At 41.1% G+C, this 22231-nt stretch overlaps 2 protein-coding genes across 2 annotated transcripts in view; both read left to right on the forward strand.

Moving 5' to 3' along the window:
- The window catches only part of FRMPD4 (FERM and PDZ domain containing 4), a 143796-nt gene extending 133247 nt beyond the window's left edge, over positions 1–10549 (forward strand). The window contains exon 16 of the mRNA XM_054974171.1: positions 9126–10549. Coding sequence (XP_054830146.1) covers positions 9126–10471 — 1346 coding nt within the window. The 3' untranslated portion in view covers positions 10472–10549. The remainder of the gene's footprint in view (positions 1–9125) is intronic.
- A 10425-nt stretch (positions 10550–20974) lies between these two features.
- PRPS2 (phosphoribosyl pyrophosphate synthetase 2) overlaps positions 20975–22231 on the forward strand; it is a 32627-nt gene continuing 31370 nt past the window's right edge. The window contains exon 1 of the mRNA XM_054973302.1: positions 20975–21260. Coding sequence (XP_054829277.1) covers positions 21139–21260 — 122 coding nt within the window. The 5' untranslated portion in view covers positions 20975–21138. The remainder of the gene's footprint in view (positions 21261–22231) is intronic.

Below are 22231 nucleotides of genomic sequence, written 5' to 3' on the forward strand. Positions count from 1 at the left end.
AGTTATGAGGATCAAATAAAGGAGATGAGAACAAATTCTTTAGGCCCCAATTGAGGAGAAAGGTAGGGTATAAATGAATCAAATAAATAGTCAATAAAGCTGAAGACAAGAGTGGCAGGAAAGAAGGTGGGTGGGTGGGAAGGAGAGAAGAAAACAGAAAAAGGGAAGAGGATATGAGAGCTGCAAGGAGGCAGGAAACAGGAATAGTGTGAGTATACAGGGGGAAATGTGGTGCCCCCCACAAGTCCTTGTGTGGACTACATAGGAATCCCATTCCCCTGGTAGGGGCAGGGGATCCCCACCTTTCACCCCACCCATCACTTTATCTGGCCGGCAGGTGGGTGGAAGAAAGGCAGAGAATGGGCCTCCCAGGAATTTGGGGCCCAAATTGGCCCACTGTGAAGCATGCATGTGCTCCCCCACCTTGCGCAATGACATCACTTCCTAGAAGTGATGTCATCTCGCAGGCAATGCCAGGAGCAAGAAGGAGGTAAGTGTCAGGTCCCCCACCTCCTGCCAGGAGGATAAGGGGACCTGGCAACCCTAGTACTACATAATCTCCATCAAGCTATACATTTGGATGTCTGATTTTTATCAGACTTTCACTTCAAAAATGGGAGATCAAATGATGCGTGTGTACACTTAAGTCATACTTTTTAGAAGAATGTTTCAGTATGAAAATTCTATACCAGGAAACTAGAAAGTATGTCCCTTGCTCTGGCAGCAATTAGGGGAGAAGTAATTTTTTTTTGAAGAGGAGAATATCCCTGAAGCCAGAGACCAATTGAGAGGAAGACTATTTGGGACAATCTAGTCCAACTCATTTCATATTAAGCAAAGAGGAAAGGAGGAAAGGCAAATACAGATTTGCAGGCAGTAAGACCAGGTCTTTGTTGCTCAAACTAGTAAGCAAACCAGACCAAGAAGCTCATATATATGGGCCTGAGGGTATCACCTGATCTAGTCTAGCCTACTAGTGCATGGAGGCTTTTGTGGAGGGGGCTAACAAGGCACTTTCTCGCAGTTTTCTCTGTTAGCCAGAACTGGATGATGGTGGATTACTTGATTGAGCAATCCACATATAGAAGTGCATGTTTCTTTCTTCTAACAGTTTGCTGCAGCTTTGGAGCAGCAAAAGGAGAATCACCTTAACTTTTTTCCTTCTTGCCACTTGTCTGCTCAAATATTTTCCCCCTCTGGAGTAAATCAACTTAGCAAAGGTGATTTTGAAGGGACAAATGACAAGGTAAATATTGTCCCCTCCCCCTGCTGCTTCCAGTCACAGCCTCAGAGGCTGCTTTTTCAGTTTTAAAAATGCCAAGTGTCATATAGATAGACCACAGGTTACCAATTCAAGACATGTTGAATGCACATTCCCTGCTAGCAACACAGGAAATAGTGAAAGAGAAGCTGAAAGGTTCTGAATTTTGAAGGTCTGTATGTTTGATGGTGTTATGCTGGAATTGAGGCCCATGCTAACAAAGATACATGAAGTGACCTAGCATCCCTTTCTGTGCTTGACAATAAAAAATTCTTCTCCTGATAATGATAACCATTCTGATGTTTATATGATAACATCATTCTGTAAATGATACCATCAGATAGCAGTATTATTCTCTGAAGAGAAATCTTAATGGTTTTTCACTAAGTTTCCAAAGGAACTAGTAAACAGTTAAAAATGGCTCTGGTTGTGTCAAACTAGAAATATAATTGAGAATGGATCTATAATTTTTCTGAAATAGTTACAGACTATGATCTATGTTAAGTATTTGAGTCCCATTGATTTAGATGGTGAGTGAGTGAGTGAGTGAGTGAGTGAGTGAGTGAGTGTATGTGCTGTCAAATCGCAATCAACTTATGGTGACCACAGCAAGAGGCTTTCAAATCAAGTGAGAAGCAGAAGTGGTTTGGCAGTGCCTTCCTCTGCAAAGTCTTCCGTGGTGGTCTGGTCACCCTCCAAGTACCAACCCTGCTTTGCTTCTGATCTGATGAGATTGGGCTATATTATCCCGCCTTCGCTCACACATATATACTTAATATGATGTAATTTATCAAAACAAAGAAACGTTAGCAATTTTGTGGATCGGAGGGATCTTATATCCATTGTTGGTTGACTTGTCCAGGGTTGGCACCCTTTTGGCAAGCAATTTTGGTGACAGTTAAAACAATAACTGGTGTAACAATAAAATTTAATCTGGAGTGTCTCTTATTAGGAGTGAATTGGGATGTAGCTCAACCCCAATGGACAATGACTATTATAGCGACTCTCTTAGCGGCAGCCAAAATTTCCGTAGCCTTTTGCTGGAAAGCCTCTACTGCCCCGACCTTACAGATGTGGCATACACGATTATGAGATCAATATGTCTTAGCTAGACTTACTTTTAATTTGAATGACATCAAATAAAGCCTTCTCTAAGTTTAAGAAAATCTGGTCACCAATTTTAACTTATCTTTCTGAAGAGAAGGAGATTCCAAAGGAATTATGTCATAGTTATGTTTACTGTATGTTGTTACACACTGTATAGTTAATTGATACATTCTCAATTTATATCCATCGTTCCTGCGTTTCTAATTTTAATAAGATCTGTATGAATCTATTGGTGTTTTAAGAAGTATTGATATATTTTTATGTATTGTTGTTTGTTTTATGCTCTGTATTTAAATAAAATGATTTTTTTTAAAAAGAAACATTAGCGATTAGTGAAACATTAAGAAGAAGTGACTGGTGCTGTGGTGCAGCCTGTTCTTTACTACAAAATCACTGGTGCCAAACAGTGATTGAGGAGGGCCAGTTTATTCAGCAATAGTGCTACATCATTCCAGGCACAAATCAATAGCTATACCATTCTAGAAACTTCGAACAGGCACAGAGCAGTAACAATATTGGCCTCAAGATCAGACATCATAAAAGTACTCGATGAATATGCCTACTGTCACCTTCCATCACCCAGGAATTACTCATTGTATAAAAATTGTTATTTAAAAGAATGGGAATGAGAATTCCCATTCTTTATTACCACAGTGGCTAAAAAGTTGTGTATGTTATGTGCCATCAAGTTACTTCTGACTTAGCATGACTCAGCCTTCCATCCTTCCGAGGTTGGTAAAATGAGTACCAAGTTTCCTGGGGGTAAAGTGTAGATGACTGGGGAAGGCAATGGCAAACCACCCCATAAAAAGTCTGCCAAGAAAACGTCATGATGCGACGTCCCCCCATGGGTCAGTAATGACTCAGTGCTTGCACAGGGGACTACCTTTACCTTTATAAATTGATGAACTTCAAAATGACCTATCGTTAACAGCCTTATTCAGATCTTGCAAACCTAAGGCCATGGCTTCTTTTATCGAGTCAAGCCATTTCATTTTGAGTATTCCTTTTTTCCTGCTGCATTCAGGTTTTCCTAGCATTATTGTCTTTTCCAGTGAGTCTTGTCTTCTCATGATGTGACCAAAGTACAACAGCTTCAGTTTAGTCATTTTAGCTTCTAAGGAGAATTCAGGCTTGATTTGTCTTTTTGGCAATCCATGGCATCTGTAAAACTTTCCTTCAGCACCACATTTCAAATGAATCATTTTTCTTCCTGTTTACTTTCTTCACTGTCCAATTTTCACATCCATACATAGCAATAAGGAATGCCATAGTATGAATTGATCTTGATGTGTCACCTTGATCTTGGTCCCGACTAAGTGACACATCTTTATCCTTAAGAATCTTTCCTAGTTCATTCATGGCTGCCCATCCAAATCTCAAACTTCTGATTTTTTGGTTTCAGTCTCCCTTTTGGTTGGTGATTGAGCCAAGAAGTAGAAACTTGTTAACAATTTCAATGTCTTCATTATCAACCTTAAAATTGTGTAATTCATCAGTAGTCATTGCTTTGTCTTCTTGATGTTCAGCTGCAATCCTGCTTTGACACTTTTCTGCCAGTAGTGTGGTGTCATTTGCATATCTCAAGTTATTAAAGTTCCTTCCCTCAATTTTCACTCCACCTTTATCTAAATTTAATTCAGCTTTCATTATGATATTTTCTGTGTGTAGGTTGAACAGATAGAGAGATAAAATACATCCTTGTCTGACACTTTTGCCAATTGGAAACCATTGTTCCCCATATTCTGCCCTAACAGCAGACTCTTGTCCAGAGAGCAGGTTGCACATCAATACAATCAGATGTTGTGGCACACCCATTTCTTTTAAAATGTCCATAGCTTTTCATGATCCCCACAGTCAAAATCTTTGCTGTAATCTATAAAACACAGGCTGATTTCTTCTGAAATTCACTGGCATGTTCCATTAATCTTTGTAAATTTGCAATATGATCTATAATGCCTCTTCCTTTTCAGAATCCAGCGTTAATGTCTGGAATATAGTAAGAACTTTTGTTTTAAATTTTTCAGCATCACTTTGCTTTCATAGGAAATTAATGTGATGGTCCAATAGATGTGGCAATCTTTGGCATCTTCCTTTGTTGGAAAGTAAATTTAACATTTCCAGTCTGTGGGCCATTGTTTTGTGTTCCATATTTGTTAATGTATTCTTGTTAAAATTTTGATGGGTTCAGTTTCTGTAGCTTGAACTAATTTGATTGATATCCCATCTATTCCAAGGGACTTGTTTCTCCCCATAGTTTTGAGTGCAGCTTTCACTTCACTTTCTAAAATTGCATGTTCTTCATCAATAGAGTCTTTTATAAAGAAATCTGTCATCCTTTTATCTTGTCTGTACAATTCTTCCATGTACTGTTTTCATTTTTCTTTTTTGTTCTGATCGGATTCTGTATTTCCATGTTGAATTTCAGCATCCCTAGCCATGCTTTGAATTTTCCTTTGATTTCCTGAATCTTTTGGTATGGATTTCATGTTCTTCCTTTTTTAATGTTCTCTTCTCTTTCTTCACATTGGTTATAATGATAATTCATTTTGTCTCTGCTGAAAAAATGCATTTAGAATTTTGATTCTATTTCTGCCACAAACTAAAACATACAAATTGAAATCTCATCTTAAAAACCATTAAAATCAACTCACAAATATATAATGTAAAACCAGAGTTTTAAATGAATACAAAAAATAAAAACAACAGTCAATTGTATTTTGTTGAGCTGGTTTTTAAGGGGTTACTGGACTCAAATTTTGTTATGAAAAGAATAGAAAAATATATTATGATAAAGCTACAGAGAAAACAGTGGGACTAATTTGGAGGTATTTCATTGTAAGTTCAATCCGAAGAACATTTACTGGGAGTAAGCCTCATTGAATGGACCCTGGTAGAGTTCTGTGCTGACCTGCTTAGAATTGTTCCCTATGTCAAGCCCAGTGGTAAGCGTCTTGCCAACCTGATAAGGAGGGCTTTAAATTAAATCCTGTGAGGGAGAAAGACAAAAATTCAAAGCCTATAACTGGAGATGAGAACACTAAAGATTTGCAGGGAGTGGCACATATGCTAGGAAACATTAACTTACAAGAAAGTACACGAACGAAAACCTCAGGGCACATAAGCCATGGAGTCTGATGTCTCTACACTAATGTGCAGAGCATCGGAAACAAGCAGGAGGAACTTGAAGTCCTAATACAGAAAGAGGACATAATTGAAACTTGATAACACTCACAATTGGAATACTAGGATTGATGGATACAACTTGTTTAAAAGGGATAAACAGATAAGGAATGGGGGAGGAGTAGCATTATATGTAAAGGAGGTATATACTTGTGAGGAAATACATGTACCAGAGCATGAAAGTTCAGTTGAGAGTCTCTGGGTAAAAATAAAAGGAGTAAGAAATAATAGTGATATTATGGTGGGAGTCTGCTATAGACCACTAGGCCAGGCAGAGGACTTGGATAAGACACTCCTAGAACAAATTACAAAGTTCTCAAAGAGATGGGACACAGTGGTCATGGGAGAGTTCAATTACCCAGATGTCTGTTGGAAGTCTAACTCTGCTAAGAATGTACGGTCAAATAAATTCCTGACTAGTCTTGCGGGCAACTTCATTTTTCAGAAAGTGGAGAGGGAAACAAAGGGACCTGCCATCTTGGACTTGATTCTCACCAACAGGGAAGAATTTGTTGATGAGGTGAAAGTGGTGAGCAGCACCCTGCGTAGCAATGACTGTGTAATTTTGGAATTTACAGTCTTGGGGAAGGGAAAAGCTGTATGTAGTCAGACATATAGGTTGGACTTCAGAAAAGCAAATTTTAACAAACTGAAAGTTATGCTGGGTAGAATCTCACGGTTAGAAATACTTAAGGAAAAGGGAGTTCAAGAGGGATGGGAGTTTCTTAAAGATGAAATATTGAAGGCAGAATCACAAATGATTCCTATAAGAAGAAAAAATGGGAGGAGCCTAAAGAAGCCAAGGTAGCTCCATAAACAGCTTTCTAAAGATTTGAGAAATCAAAAAGACTTATTTAGGGAATAGAAGGAGGGCCCTATAACCAAGGATGAATATAAACAAATAACCAGTACTCGTAGGGAGAATGTTAGAAAAGCTAAAGCTCAGTATGAGCTTAGGCTAGCAAGCGATGCTAAAAACAACAAAAAAGGGTTCTTTGCTTATGTTCAAAGTACGAAAAATAGTAAGGATAAGGTAGGCCCATTGCAGGGGCAGGAAAGTGACATTGTAACAGGCAATGAAGATTGGGCAGAACTGCTCAATTCTTACTTTTCCTCAGTCGTCTTCTGCGAGGGAAATGGTGCTCAACTTGGCAATAACAGAACATATGATGAAGGAAGGGAGTTACAGTCTAGGATTGGTATAGTGGTAGTACTTAAACACCTAGTTTCTTTAAATGAAACGAAGTCCTCAGGCCTAGATGAATTGCATCCAAGGGTATTAAAAAGAACTCATGGATGTAATTTCTGAGCCTCTGTCCATCATTTTTGAGAATTCTTGAAGAACAGGCGAGGTGCCAGAAGACTGGAGGTGGGCAAATGTTGTCCCCATCTTCAAGAAGGGGAAAAAGGAGAATCCAGGTAACTAGGTTTTAGAACAAACCTTTAGAAAAGGTTTTAGAACAAATCATCAGTCAGTCCTTAAGTATTTAGAAAGGATAACTGTAATTACTAAGAGACAGCATGGGTTTCTCAAGAACAGGTCATGTCCAACCAAACTTTTTTTGTTGTTGAGAAAGTTACTACCTTGCTGGATCAAGGGAATGCTGTAGGTGTAGTTTATCTCGATTTCAGTAAGGCTTTTGATAAGGTTCCACATAATATCCTTGTTGACAAGTTGGTTAAATGTGGTTTGGAACCTATTACCGTTAGGTGGATCTGTAACTGGTTGAGGAGTAGCAAATACATTAGAAGACAGCGTCTGGATACAGGATGATCTTGACAGCCTGAAAAACTGGACTGAAACAAATAAAATGAATTTCAACAAAGATAAACGTAAAGTTCTGCATTAGGCAGGAAAAATCAAATGCATAATTGTGGGATGGGGGAGATTTGTTTTGGCAGTAGCATGTGCGAAAAGGATCTAAGGGTATTAGTAGTCCATGCACTGAACATGAGTCAGCAGTATGATGTGGTAGCTAAAAAGGCAAATGCAATTTTGGGCTGTATCAACAGAAGTATAGGGTCCAGCTCATGCAAAGAGGTGGTATCACTTTGCTCTGATTAGACTTCACCTAGAGTACTGTGTTCAGTCTTGGGCACCATAATTTGAGAAAGATATAGACAAGCTGGAACATGTCAAGAGGAGGGCAACGAAGATGGTGAGGGGTCTGGAGACCAAGTCTTATGAAGAAAGATTGAAGGAGCTCGATATGTTTAGCCTGGAGAGGAGACAACTGAGAGGTGATATGATAACTATCTTCAAGTACTTGAAGGGTTGTCATATAGAGGATGGTGTGGAGTTGTTTTCTAATTTGGTGTAGTGGTTAAAAGCACAGGACTCTAATCTGGAGAGCCGGGTTTGATTCCCCACTCCTCCACTTGAAGCCAGCTGGGTGACCTTGGGCTAGTCAGCTCTCTGGAGCTCTCTCTGCCTCACCTAGCTCACAGGGTGTTTTGTTGTGGGGATAATAATACCATACTTTATAAACTGCTCTGAGTGAGCATTAAGTTGTCCTGAAGGGCAGTATATAAATCAAATGTTACTATGTTATTATTCCATTGCCTAAGACGTTTGGACCAGAACCAGTGGGTTGAAATTAAATCAAACGAGTTTTCAGCTAAACATTACGAAGAAGTGCCTGACAGTTAGAGCGGTCCCTCAGTTGAACAGGCTTCCTCAGGAGGTGGTGGGCTCTCCTTCTTTGGAGGTTTTTAAGCAGGGCCTAGATGGCCATCTGACAGCAATGCTGATTCTGTGAACCTAGGCAGATCATGAGAGGGTGAGCAGGAAGTGCTTAGTTCACGTGGCCCCTTCTTACATCCCTAGGCCAATCACCACTTTGGGGTCAGGAAGAAATTTTCCAGAGGCCAGTTTGGCTAGGGATACTCATGTTTTTGCCATCTTCTCGGCCTTGGAGCAGGGGGTTGGACTAGATGACCCTGGAGGTACCTTCCAACTCTATAATTCTATGAGTCTAAGTGTATCTTTTCTCTCCAAAGCTGAACTCTGGAAGGTGTGCTGCAGGTTCTGAAGAAGCAACCTGTATATATAACACTCACTGGCTGGAACTCCTCATGTCACCAATAAATCTGCTCTTTATCCAACACCATGTTAAAAGCTTTAACTTTTCTAATTAAAAGAGCAGTTAATGAACAGATTAAATGTACACTTACTTAATTTTTTTTTAAAGGCTGATTTGAAGGCTTGGGGGCAGGGAACTTGACTCATAATTAGCTTTCCATATTTCAATATACAAGTCTGTAGTTCATATTGGGAAGCAAGGCTCACACCGTAACAAAAAAACTTGCTGTGAGTGTTAGTTTCAGATTTCATTTGTTTTCACCCTAACTAACAACATGACTGATTTACAACAGTCATTGTAATCTACCTTATGTCTCCTGAAAGAACTGTATGTGGTTGTATTATCAACCATATCTGAAGACCTTAAAAAGTTTATAATGGTAAAGCTTTCTAGAAATGTTTAATGATAAATGATTGAACTACTTAATCGCCAACATGCTCTGAGGTTCATGCTTAATGATTCTCTCTGTTTTTCTACTACCCCTAGTGTAGCTTTCACAGAGCCTGTGACTGGAAGACGAGGAGGCATGCCTTCAGCTTTCCCTAAACAGCCCAGAGCTGATTCCATCATGCTATCATCCCACATTCACTCAGAATCAAAGGTGCCAAGTCAAAATCAAGACTCTTTTGATGCTCCCAAAGTCAACCAGTCAGGTGGGATAACGGTTTGTTTATGGCCATACGATATGATGGGAGGAAGCCTCAGAATGCCGCACAAGAAGAAAGTTTTGCGCCGTAGCAACAGTGTTGTTGCAGAACCTACAGGCATTGAGATGTTTCTTGAAGAAAAGGAGAAAACCACCGTGAGCTTGATAAGTATGGATACCAGTGAAGCAGATGACTCAAAGTTAGAAAAAAGAGGACAGCTTCCTCTGGGCAAAATGTTATCCAAAAGTTATTCCCAGAGCTCTGGGAATATCAGCATGAGCAGTAAAAGGTCTCCCATCTCGAACACCACACAGAAGGATTCCAAACAGTACAGAACATTACCCTTACGGAGGCTAGATGCCAGCAACTGGAAATGTCATGGACCCTTTAGTTCTTGCTTCCTAAGAAGAGGAACTGCTGAAGATGACGATGATGATGACGAACATAAAAACAGCACGCAGCTTTCATGCTTCTATCAACCTACAGAACAGCATGAAGTAGCAGAAAAATCTAGTCCATTTTTTTCTGCTCTAAATGAAGAAAATGAGAAAGAAAGTATAGGATCCCCCCAGGATACTGTAAACAGTCAAAACAACATGAACAAGCCTGAAGACCTGGATGGTAAAACCCATGTGAATCTCAGCAATATGTCCTTTGATGCACAAATTGCAAGGCTCAGTTTAATGAAGGAGAAGAATTATGCAGTGCCTGATGGATTTCTTGCAGCACAAAGGGATGCTAATGAGCTACTCTGTTTGGTCCGATCCAGTGTGGGAAAGAGGGATGATGTATGTCAAGAAACATATGACCTTAAACTTTCTCAGTACAAACAACTGTTATCTGTAGAATCAAGACAGTTGGGAAGTGCCTGCAGGAAAATGGCCATGGCTGAAAAAAGCCCTGAGGAAATGCTTGTAGCTATGACTTCTAGCTTTCAAGTACTCTGTTGCTTAACAGAAGCCTGCATGCGTTTAGTTAAAATCATGAACTCTGAAACACAGCAGGAGGAAATTGTAGCTAAAATAGATGAAGTTGTAATAAACTATATTTGTCTTCTAAAGGCTGCAGAAGCAGTGTCTGGTAAGACCTCCAGTGACTCTAGCATTAAACTCTTGGCTCGTCATTCGACTACCATGGCCACTATCGTAAGCACACTAACACGTTCTCTTAAAACTCTTTTAAATAAATAAACTGAAGTCACTTCATAATCTATCTTTGCAAAGCCATACATAAAATCTTTTATTTACCTGTTATGTGTATGAACTAAAGTTAACAAACTGAGCTCTCTCCTGGTATATTTTGTTATTTTATATAAACTAGTATGAGATTTCAAAAAAAACCTATAAAATTGACAAAATACTGGCCAGTCTACCTTTTGTTCCATTCAAAAATAAAACAAGATAACCTGTACAAGAACATTGGAAGTTTGGCTTTTTCATAGTCAAGTCTACAGGTGTACAATCTACCCTTCTAAAGACTGATGTTTAGAGGAATTACTTGCTTTTCCCCATCCGGGTTTATACTTGGAAAACTATACCATTCATGTTTAGAAATAAGAAATGGAATCATAATGTATATAACAGTATTTAATGTTTGAATTATAATTTTTAAAGCATTGAAAATAGCAAAAATACATTTTAAACCCCAGAGACTATTACAACTTATTAGAAATTATATATATATATATAAATAAAATGAATCTTTTGTTCATATTGTTTGCTTGATGTATCTTTTCCTTCTATGTTTAAGCTTTGAACTCAGTTCTAGACATTGTTGGGCCGTACTTGTCACCGGGGCTTTAGTCAATGATGTAGCCTGAAGAATTTCCCCCAAATTATTTTGATTAGAATGGCAAGATCCAATAGCTGGAGAAGGAACACTTTCATTTGGTTCAAAAGAGTATGAAACTGAGTTGAAAATGAAAGGTTCTGCTGTCCATGGTGTGCAAATGTCTTCTTATTTCTCATGGACAGTTGGAAGAGAATGCCTCTTGATACTCACATTTTAGTCTTCCTCCAGGCTGTTGTACTTGTCCCTACATTATCTTTTGCTATTTATGCAGTTTGATTTGAGCTCCACATTTCCCTGTTCTTCTCCAAAATGGGTCAACATGAACCTTCAGCTGAGACATATGGGGGGGAAAGGTGGTGGCTACTAATTTTTATGATGATACAAGAGGGAGAACAGACCCCTTTTGACCCCCATTCAGTCTACAGCAGGAATCATGGGACGCAGAGCAAGGCTGCAATAGGGAGAGGGACTGGGCAACATTAGTCATCCTCCATTTTGCACCAGCAGAAAACCTGATAGGATCAAACCCAGATTTTTCATCTCCAGTTCCTGATCAACAAGATCCTTACTAAGGTATTAATGTATGTGTTTATAGTAAGTACACTATTTCTAAGCCAGTTTTCTCTTTTAAAAGTACTCAAGGAAGCTTTAAAGTGGGCCAGATACCTGCATTTTATTTTTTCCTGCATTTAGAATAATTTCCAGCATTATCATATTGTGAAAATGTCTGCAAGTGGCCTTTTTCTGTATGACCATATGTGGAAGCATACGAGCACATGGAGACGCAGTGAGTTTGGAAAGAAGGGCACACTGCTGCAGAGAATCAGCTGGTGCCATTTCAACTGATCCAGATAATATGAACATAGCCAGTAGTTATGCTGATAGAGGTATTTGAGGAACTTACTGAATATTCAGAGTACCTAGCCTCCTGGATATGCTTTTTTAAAAAAAAAAATCAAAATAATTAAAACAAAATTTAAGTAGGACCAGACCATGACTCCTTAAACGGCTTCAAAATGGGTATCATAAACAACACTTATTTCCAGAGCTTCCTAAAGAGCAGCAGGAGGTCAGAAGGGCTTTTTAACATTCCAGCTGTTCTACAAAGCTGGCACAGCCAGAAAGAATTGCTCCCAGCATTTAAGATGGGTGCTTTGTGTTTGTGGAGGCGCTATTATATTTATTAGAAGGATGTTGATTAACGATAGCTAGGCCATATCCATAGGTTAATTCATGATGGCTGGTTCACAAGGCCAGATCAAACCCCGAATTATATTTGTCCTCAGAAAACATCTCCAAGCTAACCCTTATTCTCCCATGGAAAAGATCTATACACACAAGGGGGCAGGTGATTTCCACTAATTCTCTTCCTTCTATGACCACCTTAAACCCCCATGCTACTTGTGGAAGTTTCCCATGTTCCAGGAGCAGGATTTTGGAGGACATTCCAGGCTGTGGCAAGGGGATGGAGAGGCAAAGAAATCATGTAGGGGATTTAAACAGGATCTGACCCTTAGTGTACAGCCAATGCTCAACTGGATTTCTCTCAGTGCTGTTTCAACTATGGTCTGACCAGAACAGGCTACAGTCATAAGCATATTCATTAAGCAGTAAGCCCCACTGAATTCAATTTGCTTTGGATTCAACTGCACATGAATGGCCATACTGAGACATCTGTCTACAGGTGAAACAACTCCTGGGCCACCATAATAGATAGTGTGATGTCTGAATGGCTCTAAAAAAACACATTTTGTGGTTAGGGTTGCCCAGTCCCCTCACCCTCCAGGCAAGAGGCAAGACACCTAGCACTCACCTTTGTAGATGTCTTTGCGTGCATGTATGCATGCATGTATATCGCATATGTGCTCTTTCATGTGCTCCCAGGAACAGCATGAGGCCCTGCATCATCGTGGGATGAGCTGCTCCTGGGAGCGCTCTCACGCTCTGCAGTGGACTGATTTTGGCCCATTTGGGACCAAATCAGCCCGGTAAAGCACAGGAGTTCTCCAGGGCAGCGCAATGAGCCCTGGAATGCTCCTGTGTTTCGCAGTGGGCCAATTTTGGCCCCATATGGGCACAATTCAGTATGCTACAGAGTGCAGGAGCACTGCTGGTAGGGCCCTGGAGAGCTCCTGCCCCTCACAGCGGGCCAATTTAGGCCCCAAACAGGCCCAATTCAGCCCATTTGGGGCCCAAACTGACCCACTGTAGAATGTGAGTACATGCTGCATGACCCAGGAGTGCACCCCGGGAGGCACATTCCCCCACCTTTTCACCTGCCAGCCAGGTAAACAGGAATGGAAGGTGGGAGTGAGGGATCCCCCACCCCCAGCAGGTGATTGGCAACACTATTCATGGTAGAGATATTTTTGCTTTGCTCCTATACCTTTTAATGGATTGTGGCCATGGTAGATTGCATACATATTTTGTTCAGCCTTATCCAACATATATATGTTCTGATGTGGTGCACACAGAGCTACACAAAAATAGGAACTATTCACTTCTATTTGTCACCCTGTGTGCTAAGGTTGCCCAGACACAGCACGCTTCAACCATGGCTTGGTAAAGTAACCTTCTGCTTGGGCTGAGCACAGTGCGTTCTTTTCAGCCCTTCAGCTCTGTGGAAATAAGTCTGCAGTTACTTAGATGCTTTCTTAAAATCTGAGCTCCATAAATTTTAATAATTCTGTTAGATATATGTGACCTTGCTCTGATAACCATGAATAATTACATCAAGTTGAGAATGAAAATAAAGGGGAAAACTAATTCCTACCAGTAGCAGTCATTAAACCTTATTCCTAGCCTTAGTCTGCAATATGAATATAGAATCAAGCATCAGTTCTTTACAGGATAATGATTTTATTAAAAATTAATATTTGGAACAAATGTGACAGATGTTACATTCTAGTAATTCAAACAAAGACTCATTTTTCTAATCATGTATAAAATTCAGGTAAACAGAAAACCTAGATAAATTATTTTTAATGAAAACATTTTAAATGTGGATTTGAATTCTCTTGCGATTAAAACAGAACTCTTAGATGAATTTGTCCTTGCACAGAGTTTGAATATTAATCGAGCTTGCCCCTAATGCTGTTTTTCTATTACTATACCTCAAAACAGAAGAATTAAATGGGGTTATAGAAAAGGGTTATGAAAATAATGTGTAACGTGAAGCATAAAATGGAAAACAAATTAAGAACTCAATTACTAGGAGTTTTGCTCTGACTGCTAAAATCTGTCAGGAAAACACAGAGATGGGTGTGTGTATACAGATAGTGTTTCAAAAATTAAATGCAAGTATACTTAGATCTGCAATTTTGTGAATATTTACGATATGAAAACCTGATATATTTTAAAACAACAATTCCTAAAATGAAAAGTCCTGAAGTTTATCACACTCACTTGGAATCCTCACATTCTGAGCAGACAACTGTGCCTCTTCAGCCAAGATGGGAGGGGTTATTACTGAATTCTGGGGGAGTGGCATTCTGCATATGTTCAAAGACACTCTCAACTTTTAGTTCATAATGCGCAAAGATGAACTGAAAGCAGGCTCCGTGATTCGTCTTACACGACATGCATGTTTATTACAAATATGGATGGGGCGATACAAAGCTTTCACACAGTAAACAGAAATTTTGTTTGCTCGTCACAGATTTTTTTTAGTAGATTCAGACCACCAGAAACTTAACACTTTATGGCACAGCACTTTTAATCTAACAGGAAGTAGCAATTAATAGCTCACGCACGCACGCACGCACACACACACACACACACACACACACACACACACACACACACAAAGCAGTATAGTCCTAAATGATGGCTAGAGGCTACAGACAATCACCTCTCCAAACAATTATGGACATTTGCTACAATAGAAAGTGATTTGGAAATGAAGTTTTGTTTGCTTTGGAAACCTTAGCACTTATTCTACTGGAATGCTGGAGCGTCCTTCCAAGTTTCATCTATAGAAATATTTCAAAGCCAAGCTGTACATCTAACAAAGTCATAAAAATAATGTTATAAAATCAAATATTCTACAAATAGTTTCTCTTTTTCCTCACGTCATAAATATACAATAATACAAGTCAACCAATAATACAGAATTAAAATACATTTCTCTAATTTCAATGGTCTCTATTAACCTGCAGATTTAAAATTAAATAAGTGATCATATGAAGCTATCCTATATAAAATCATATCATTGGTCTCCTATGACTGACAGCACTCTCAAGGGTCTCATGCAGAGGTCTCTTACATCATGTACAATCTGATCTTGCTAACTGGAGATGCCAGAGACCTTGTGCATGCAAGGTAGATGCTCTATGACTGAGAGTGGAAACACACAAGACAAATTTCATGTGAAAAGCAGTTGATTGGTCCTGCAAGCTTTCCTGGGAATGGTAGTCTTACCCCTCCACCCCAAGCAACTGGAGGTAAACGAGCGAAGTGGATTTTCTTGCAAAGAATAGCCGCTCGACTGGAGAGATTCTCTCTTTCAAAAATCCAATTGGCTGGTTTTCCTTCAGGAGCTCAGAGCCGGGGGGCAGGGGGGGAATGTAACAGGACACTGCAGGGAGAAGAAGACTGGGAGGGACTAGGTTTCTCTCTCCCTCGCAAGACACCTTGGCTTTTTTCCTGCCTCTTGTTACGTTGTTCCCAACCCCCTACCCCCACCTTGAGCTCTCTGGAGGCTTTTTGAGAGAGAGAGAGAGAGAGAGAGAGAGAGAGAGAGAGAGAGAGAGAGAGAGAGAGAGAGAGTCCCTCCACTTGTGATTCTCCCCGAGATTCACACAAGCTGATGGTTTTTTAAACTACAATTCCTAGGGATTCCTGCAGGATCTGACACTCACCTGTGGGTCTCGTGTGTTTTGACCCTGAGCCATGGCCCCTCCTAATGGACCATCATGTTCTTCATTTTCAACACAAGATTAGTATAACTCTTTTTCATCCTCAGTTTAAGAGTCCACAGAATAATATTGCAATATTATTCTATGGACATCATATGAAAGGCTAAAAAGGACTTTTTATGGATCTAAAGTAGCACTAAACCAGTCTTTAGTCAGCACAAAGTCTCAAACCAACATTTCCTTGAAGACATTCCCAAAAATTTGTCAAGAGAAGTAAATTCTTTATTTTCTTGCAAATATGTTAAAAAATAGATGGTCTACTTACAGGGCTGTTATTAGAATTAAAAAAATCAAGAAAGAGGAAACCAAGCATTGAGCTCCTTTGCAGAAGAATGGAATAAAAGTCTCAACAAATAAATTGGGGAAAATAGAGACCATCGCACATTTCCTTTTTATTAAAACCAGAGTTTATTTGAAGAATCAAGATGTCCAGAGGCCAAGTAGCTGAAATGGGAGCTTAATTCACCCATGAATTAGTTCCAAGCACAAGGGTTTTTCTTACAATACTGGGTTTTGAAACCTTTCAAAGCAGAGTTCACATGAGAAGCATAAGACTTTGAGCTGGCATTCGATCTCATTGAAAACAGGAGAGGCAAGCAACAGAGGGGGGAAAAGAGATCACGTAATGGACCACAGAGTTCCTGACATACTTAATCAAATCATATTTTTTCAATACTGAGGCTTTCAGCATCAATGAGTTTCTAGCTATCTGTTATGCAAAAATATAGGAAAATATATAGTAATACTGCATAAATGTCCTTAACGTTCTTAATTTTTCCAGGCCAATAAGAATTATTGTAATTCCTCGGTGCAGTCCGCAAAATTAAACATGCAGTTTGTGATTAATGCTTTTATTCATTATAGTGTTCAGGCTTGCGTAAAATATAGAGGAATACAAGCCAAGGTTTGTGCATGTGTGTTAAGAGAAAAATGTTTTCTGCATTTGGAATTACAAGAAGTTGTAATTAAATTGAGATTTGCTAGGACGGGCATGATTGTTAAGAATCCCAGCTTGAGGGAGGCACACAAACTCCAGTTCACCTAAGCACCTACACTCAAATACCATGGCAAATGGGAATTTGTTTCAATGCTGCTCAAACCTAGAAGCCTTGATGACAGTGTGAGTATGAGGGGCGTGGGAAGAAGCAAGGGGGTCAAAGTGGGTTCAATTAACTGAGTTCAAGTCCACGGCAGCAAATCTTAGTTTAATGGCAGCTTGTTGTAATGTCTGGATGTAACTAATGAGTAAGAAGTTAAAAAGTAAAGATACTATCCTAGGTTGCCAGGTCCCTATATCCTCTTGGCAGGAGTGGAGGACCGAGCACTTACTGTGTGCCTCCTCGTACTCTTGTTGTGTGCATGCTCCAGTCCTGACACTTGTGTGATGACATCATTTCCCAGAAGTGACATCATCATGTCAGGTATGGACGTGCTCCCGTACACACCTCATCATGCTAGAAAAGGCTGTTTGAGAACTTGTAGGGCTAAAGGCTGATTTATTTATTCATAACAGCAATGTGACTGTAATGATTTGTTTAGTTTTGTAACCACCTTTTGTTATGATTCGCCCTGTTTTTAAAACCTTTGACTTTGGTCCTTAAATTCAGCTACTTCTTACATTACTTTAAACGTATACCTCAGGAGGGCTCTGGTCACAGCCAATATACTTTTTAATTCCACTTACACAGAGCCTAAGTGTTCTCTACTTACCCAGACTCTTACTTAGAGAAAACCTTCCCTTTTTTGTTTGTGTAATCTGTATATTGCTGCCTTCCTCACCTCCCTCAAAAGGTTTTCGCTGCCACCAGTTAGACCTCCAGTTTAACTGGTACTACTTACTGGAAGGCTTGTTATAGATGGTTGTTTGGCAGAACAGTCAGCGCATGAGGGTGGTTGTGAGTGGGGTAAAAAGGATCTTTTTTCTTAAACAAAAGTAGCATTTATTTGTAAATACATAAGTGTGATGGTTGCAATGTTTTGATAAGTGTAGTTCTTAAGCTTGGCGGTTTCAAAGAGAGTTATATATTCACAAACCCAGTCACAGAGACTAATTTTCTACATGGATCTTCACTAACAGAATAAACTTTCATCTAATACAGCGAGACAGATTCGCTCAGGCCTTCCTGCACAGCTTGCCTGAACTAGATAGATTAATCTCTCACTCAGATATAGACTCTCACTCAGGTGTGCAGTTTGCCTGCTTTAACTAGAATTTCTTACATCACCACACAGACAACTCAGAGGCTCCGCACAGGTTTCCTGACTTAACTAGAATAAGAATCCAAGCCTATATAGATTTACTGAGATTTCAACCGGACTTACTTCCCCAAAAAAATACATGCATATGATGGCAACCTAAAAACTACAATAGTCAGTGTGTCGTTATTTAGCACAGTGAACCTCAGTAAAGTTGTAAAAACATGCATCAAAATAGACAATTCAGTATTTCAATAGTCATGATCACACCTGGAAGAATCTTTTCCCAAGTAGGCACCAACTAGCAGTGGGTTCTGTGTGCTGATTCTGCTGCTTGACTAGTAGCTAGGATCAGCACAAGGGTTGTTTTAGCGTTTGCTCTCAGTAAGAGTGGGTTGAATTTCAGTGGGCTGAATGTCAGTTACTGACACTCCTAATGCTGTTCTTGCCATGTTACCAAACATCCTCAGTAAAGAGGTAGATTTGATGAATCTAACATGCCATGGGGCAAAATGAAGGTTATTTCTACTGCAGTATGATCTTGACTGTCTCAACATATTGTTTTAAAACAGATTTGGTGCCCCCAATACTAGAAATCTATAGAACAAAGGAATTACCTCAGATGTTATACGGAGCCCCAATTTGGGGATTTGGAAATTTATGACCATTAGAAGTTATTTAAAATAAATTTGCTCGCATGTTGTTAGCAGTTCCTAACTCAACACCAGCAATTATAGTTAGATCTGAACTGGCTTTGCTTCCAATATTGTCCTCAGTACATAAAGCTGCTATTAACTTTTAGTTGGAAATTTTCTTTGGCTCAAGTTCAGGTTTCTTAACTTCAGTTCATGAGGAAATGAAAGCTAACTCGTGACGAAGTCATATACTAAATCCAGTTGCCAAACTTGGATTTTCAAAAGAATATTTAAGGGGGGTTGACTTTTTTGCAACAAAACAATTAATAAAACAAAGACTGTTAGATAGAATATCCAAGCGGATGATGCATTACTGGGTACAGCTTCTCTCTATAGGCAGCTTGCATCCTTCCCTTTAATCCTTCCGTCTTATTTTACTGATCTATTCAATTTTGAACATAGGAAAGCATTTACCAAAGCATGTTTATATATTTTACAACTGGCAACCTTAAGAGGTCATTATAATGGGATCCCATATAACAAACATGTCTGCCCTTGTGACCAAAGATCCATTGAGGACCTTGCCCATATGGTCTTCTGGGTGACCAAGATCTGTAGTAGAAAGTGAATGACCACTTAGGAATATTTTATCACGTTCTTTAGGGAGATCAGACGAGAACAGACATAACGTGCTTGCTGATAAAAATAAATGGGTTTATCACTTGGGCAATAAAGACTCCATCAAAATCATCTATTGCTAATTTGGTTGATTAATAAATTCTAAGTACTATACTGGGTTCAATGTGTTAACATAAGAACAGTAAGTTGCCACTAATTTTCTATTTTAATGCTATGATTTTATTTATTATGTATTTTAATTTTAAATAGACATTTTATGGGTTTTAATTGGTACTGATATTGTTTGTATTGTGTGCTAAGACTATGAGCGAACGCAATAAAATGTATGATGATAATGATGCTTTTAAAAAAGGTGCCTGGCAAACTCTTGTCCTATGGCCTTTGTAGCATATTCTTATCCTAAATATCCATTTCCGAGCTGCATTTTTCTCTTTCTGTGAAGCCGCTATGCTCCTTGTTCCTTGCCACCTGGCCCTCCCCCGTCCCCTTAGGATCAGCACCATCCGCTTTCTTGTTTCCTCCTCCCCTTCCTTCTCTCCTTAGCTACTCCTTGCCCCGCTTCCCACCTTCGCCTTTCTCCCTTTCCTTTTACACCGCAGCACCGCTTCAACATCACCACCGCCCCCGTTTTTTGTGATAATATAATAACAACCGATGACCAAGCTGCAATAAAGGCGTATTTCTTAACCTGCCTTAAGCGGCGGTGCTTAACCCTCTTCTAAGAGTCCCAACACAAGCCCCGCCCCGCCGTCACTTTCTCCTCCGGGGCTCCTCCTCTTCTGCTGCAGAGCCGTGCACAAGGAAGCCGACCGAGCGCCTCCGTCTTCGCACCGGACATCCTGCCTGCTTTTGACGCCATGTTTTCCTCTCGGCCGCGGGTGAAAGTCACCGGCTGCCCGGAGCGCGGGAGGGAGAACCTCGGGGCTTTAGCGCGGCTGTCAAGGGTTCCCACTACTGCCCCGGCAGACCTTCCTGCTTCTGGTTGTTAGAGAAGGCGAGCGGTCGACTCCTGCAATTTTCACAGGCTGGAGAAACTGGCCCCGGATTGAGATGCCCCAAAGCCGGCCTCCGCCGTAATGATGGGAGCTACTGTTTTTAGTGCTCTTGTAAGCTGCTTTACGAACCTTTGGGCTCAGAGCGCAGCCTCGAATAAAGTAAACTAATTGAATACATGTACACAGCACGTTATCAAAATGCAGACAACTGGGTACACACAGCAAAAGTTTTCTCCCAAGTTCTGTGCTAGTTTTCTTCCCGTGCGAAGGCACAGTCGTGACGAGAAACGCTGTCTGAATTATTCTGTTTGTTTGTCTGGAAAATCCACCCCCCCCCCGTCTCCCCGGGTCTGGACTCCCATCTCCGCAGCTCTCCATCTCAAGCGACGCAGCCCAGCTGGGGACTGCCTCTTTCACGCAAAGCCCCTGGGCTTCCACGCCTTCGCTTGCGCAAAGCGGCTCCTCAAACAGGAGGCTGAGGAGCCAGCCGGGCAGCAACCTCTCCCGGCGCCTCTGCCCTGACGCCCAGGGGCGGAGAGCGCGCGGGGGCGGCGAGCGGGCGGGGCGGCTGCTGCTTTGACCTGCTGGCGGGGCTTCTCCTCGCTCCTTTCCCCCTCGCCTTCGGCCCCCGTCCCCGGGTTCCCGCTCGGCTCGCTCCTCCGCCGCCCTCGCTGTCTGCCCAGCCATGCCCAACATCGTCCTGTTCAGCGGCAGCTCGCACCAGGACCTGTCCCAGCGCGTGGCCGACCGGCTGGGGCTGGATCTGGGGAAAGTGGTGACGAAGAAGTTCAGCAACCAGGAGACCAGGTATTGCGGGGCAGAAGCAGGTAGATCGCGGGGCGCCGCGGCCCGGCCTCCGCTGCGAGGCGCTCCTCCTATTCCCAGGAGCGGCGCGGCCCTCGGGCGGGCCCCTTCGTGCGCCGGGGTGGGGGAGCCGGGAAAGCCTAGAGGGGAAGGCGGCGGCTGCCTTTGCCTGGGGGCGACGGGAACCGTTTCTTCCCGTGCGACTCCCCGACAGAAGCTAGCCTCTTCTGGCCTCGGCACCATGCACGGGAAACGGAGGAGGAGGCTGACCCTCAGCGCCCCAAGGCAGTCGAGGTTGTGAGCCTGGCTAAACCATGCCGAGGAGTGATTAATTCGAATTAAAATGAGCGTAAATACTAACGGATTTCATTTCCCCAGGAGGCTTCTGTGGTAAATGCTCCAACGCAGAACCCCATTTTATAAAACAACCTTACAGCAAAAGAAGCAACAGATATTAAGGTTCCTCCAGTGTTATGGCTTGCCTTTTTTCTTTTTCCAAACGTTGCATTCTCCCCTCGCCTCTCTGGATTTTAGTCGGAAGACTGTTCTACACCTGACACAGCAGCACACCTGGATTTGTCAGCCAGTGTGTAAACTTGACAAGCAGAAGTGGCCGCTCTCCTGTGAGGTCTATTGGAATGATATTTATTTATAATATTTATTAGCCTTGTTTCTACTTTATGGTACTTCAGGTCAGCTTACAGTGCATAAACAACAATAATAAAAAGACATTAAATAACCAAAATTTAAAATCACAGTTTAAGACGCAGTAAATCAAATGCAGTCCTAGATAAAGTCTTCAGTTGCCTCCTTAAAAATTGACTCTAAGGGGGCCAGGCACACCTCCCTGGGGAGCTTGTTTCATAATGGTGGAACAGCCTCCAAATATGCCTCTCATATACCCACCAGACCAGCTCTCAGATTGATGGAACGGTCAGGAGGGACACCATCTTCATTCCCAGGCAGGAACATAT

Source organism: Eublepharis macularius, chromosome 3, assembly GCF_028583425.1.
Source record: "Eublepharis macularius isolate TG4126 chromosome 3, MPM_Emac_v1.0, whole genome shotgun sequence".
Lineage (NCBI taxonomy): Eukaryota > Metazoa > Chordata > Lepidosauria > Squamata > Eublepharidae > Eublepharis > Eublepharis macularius.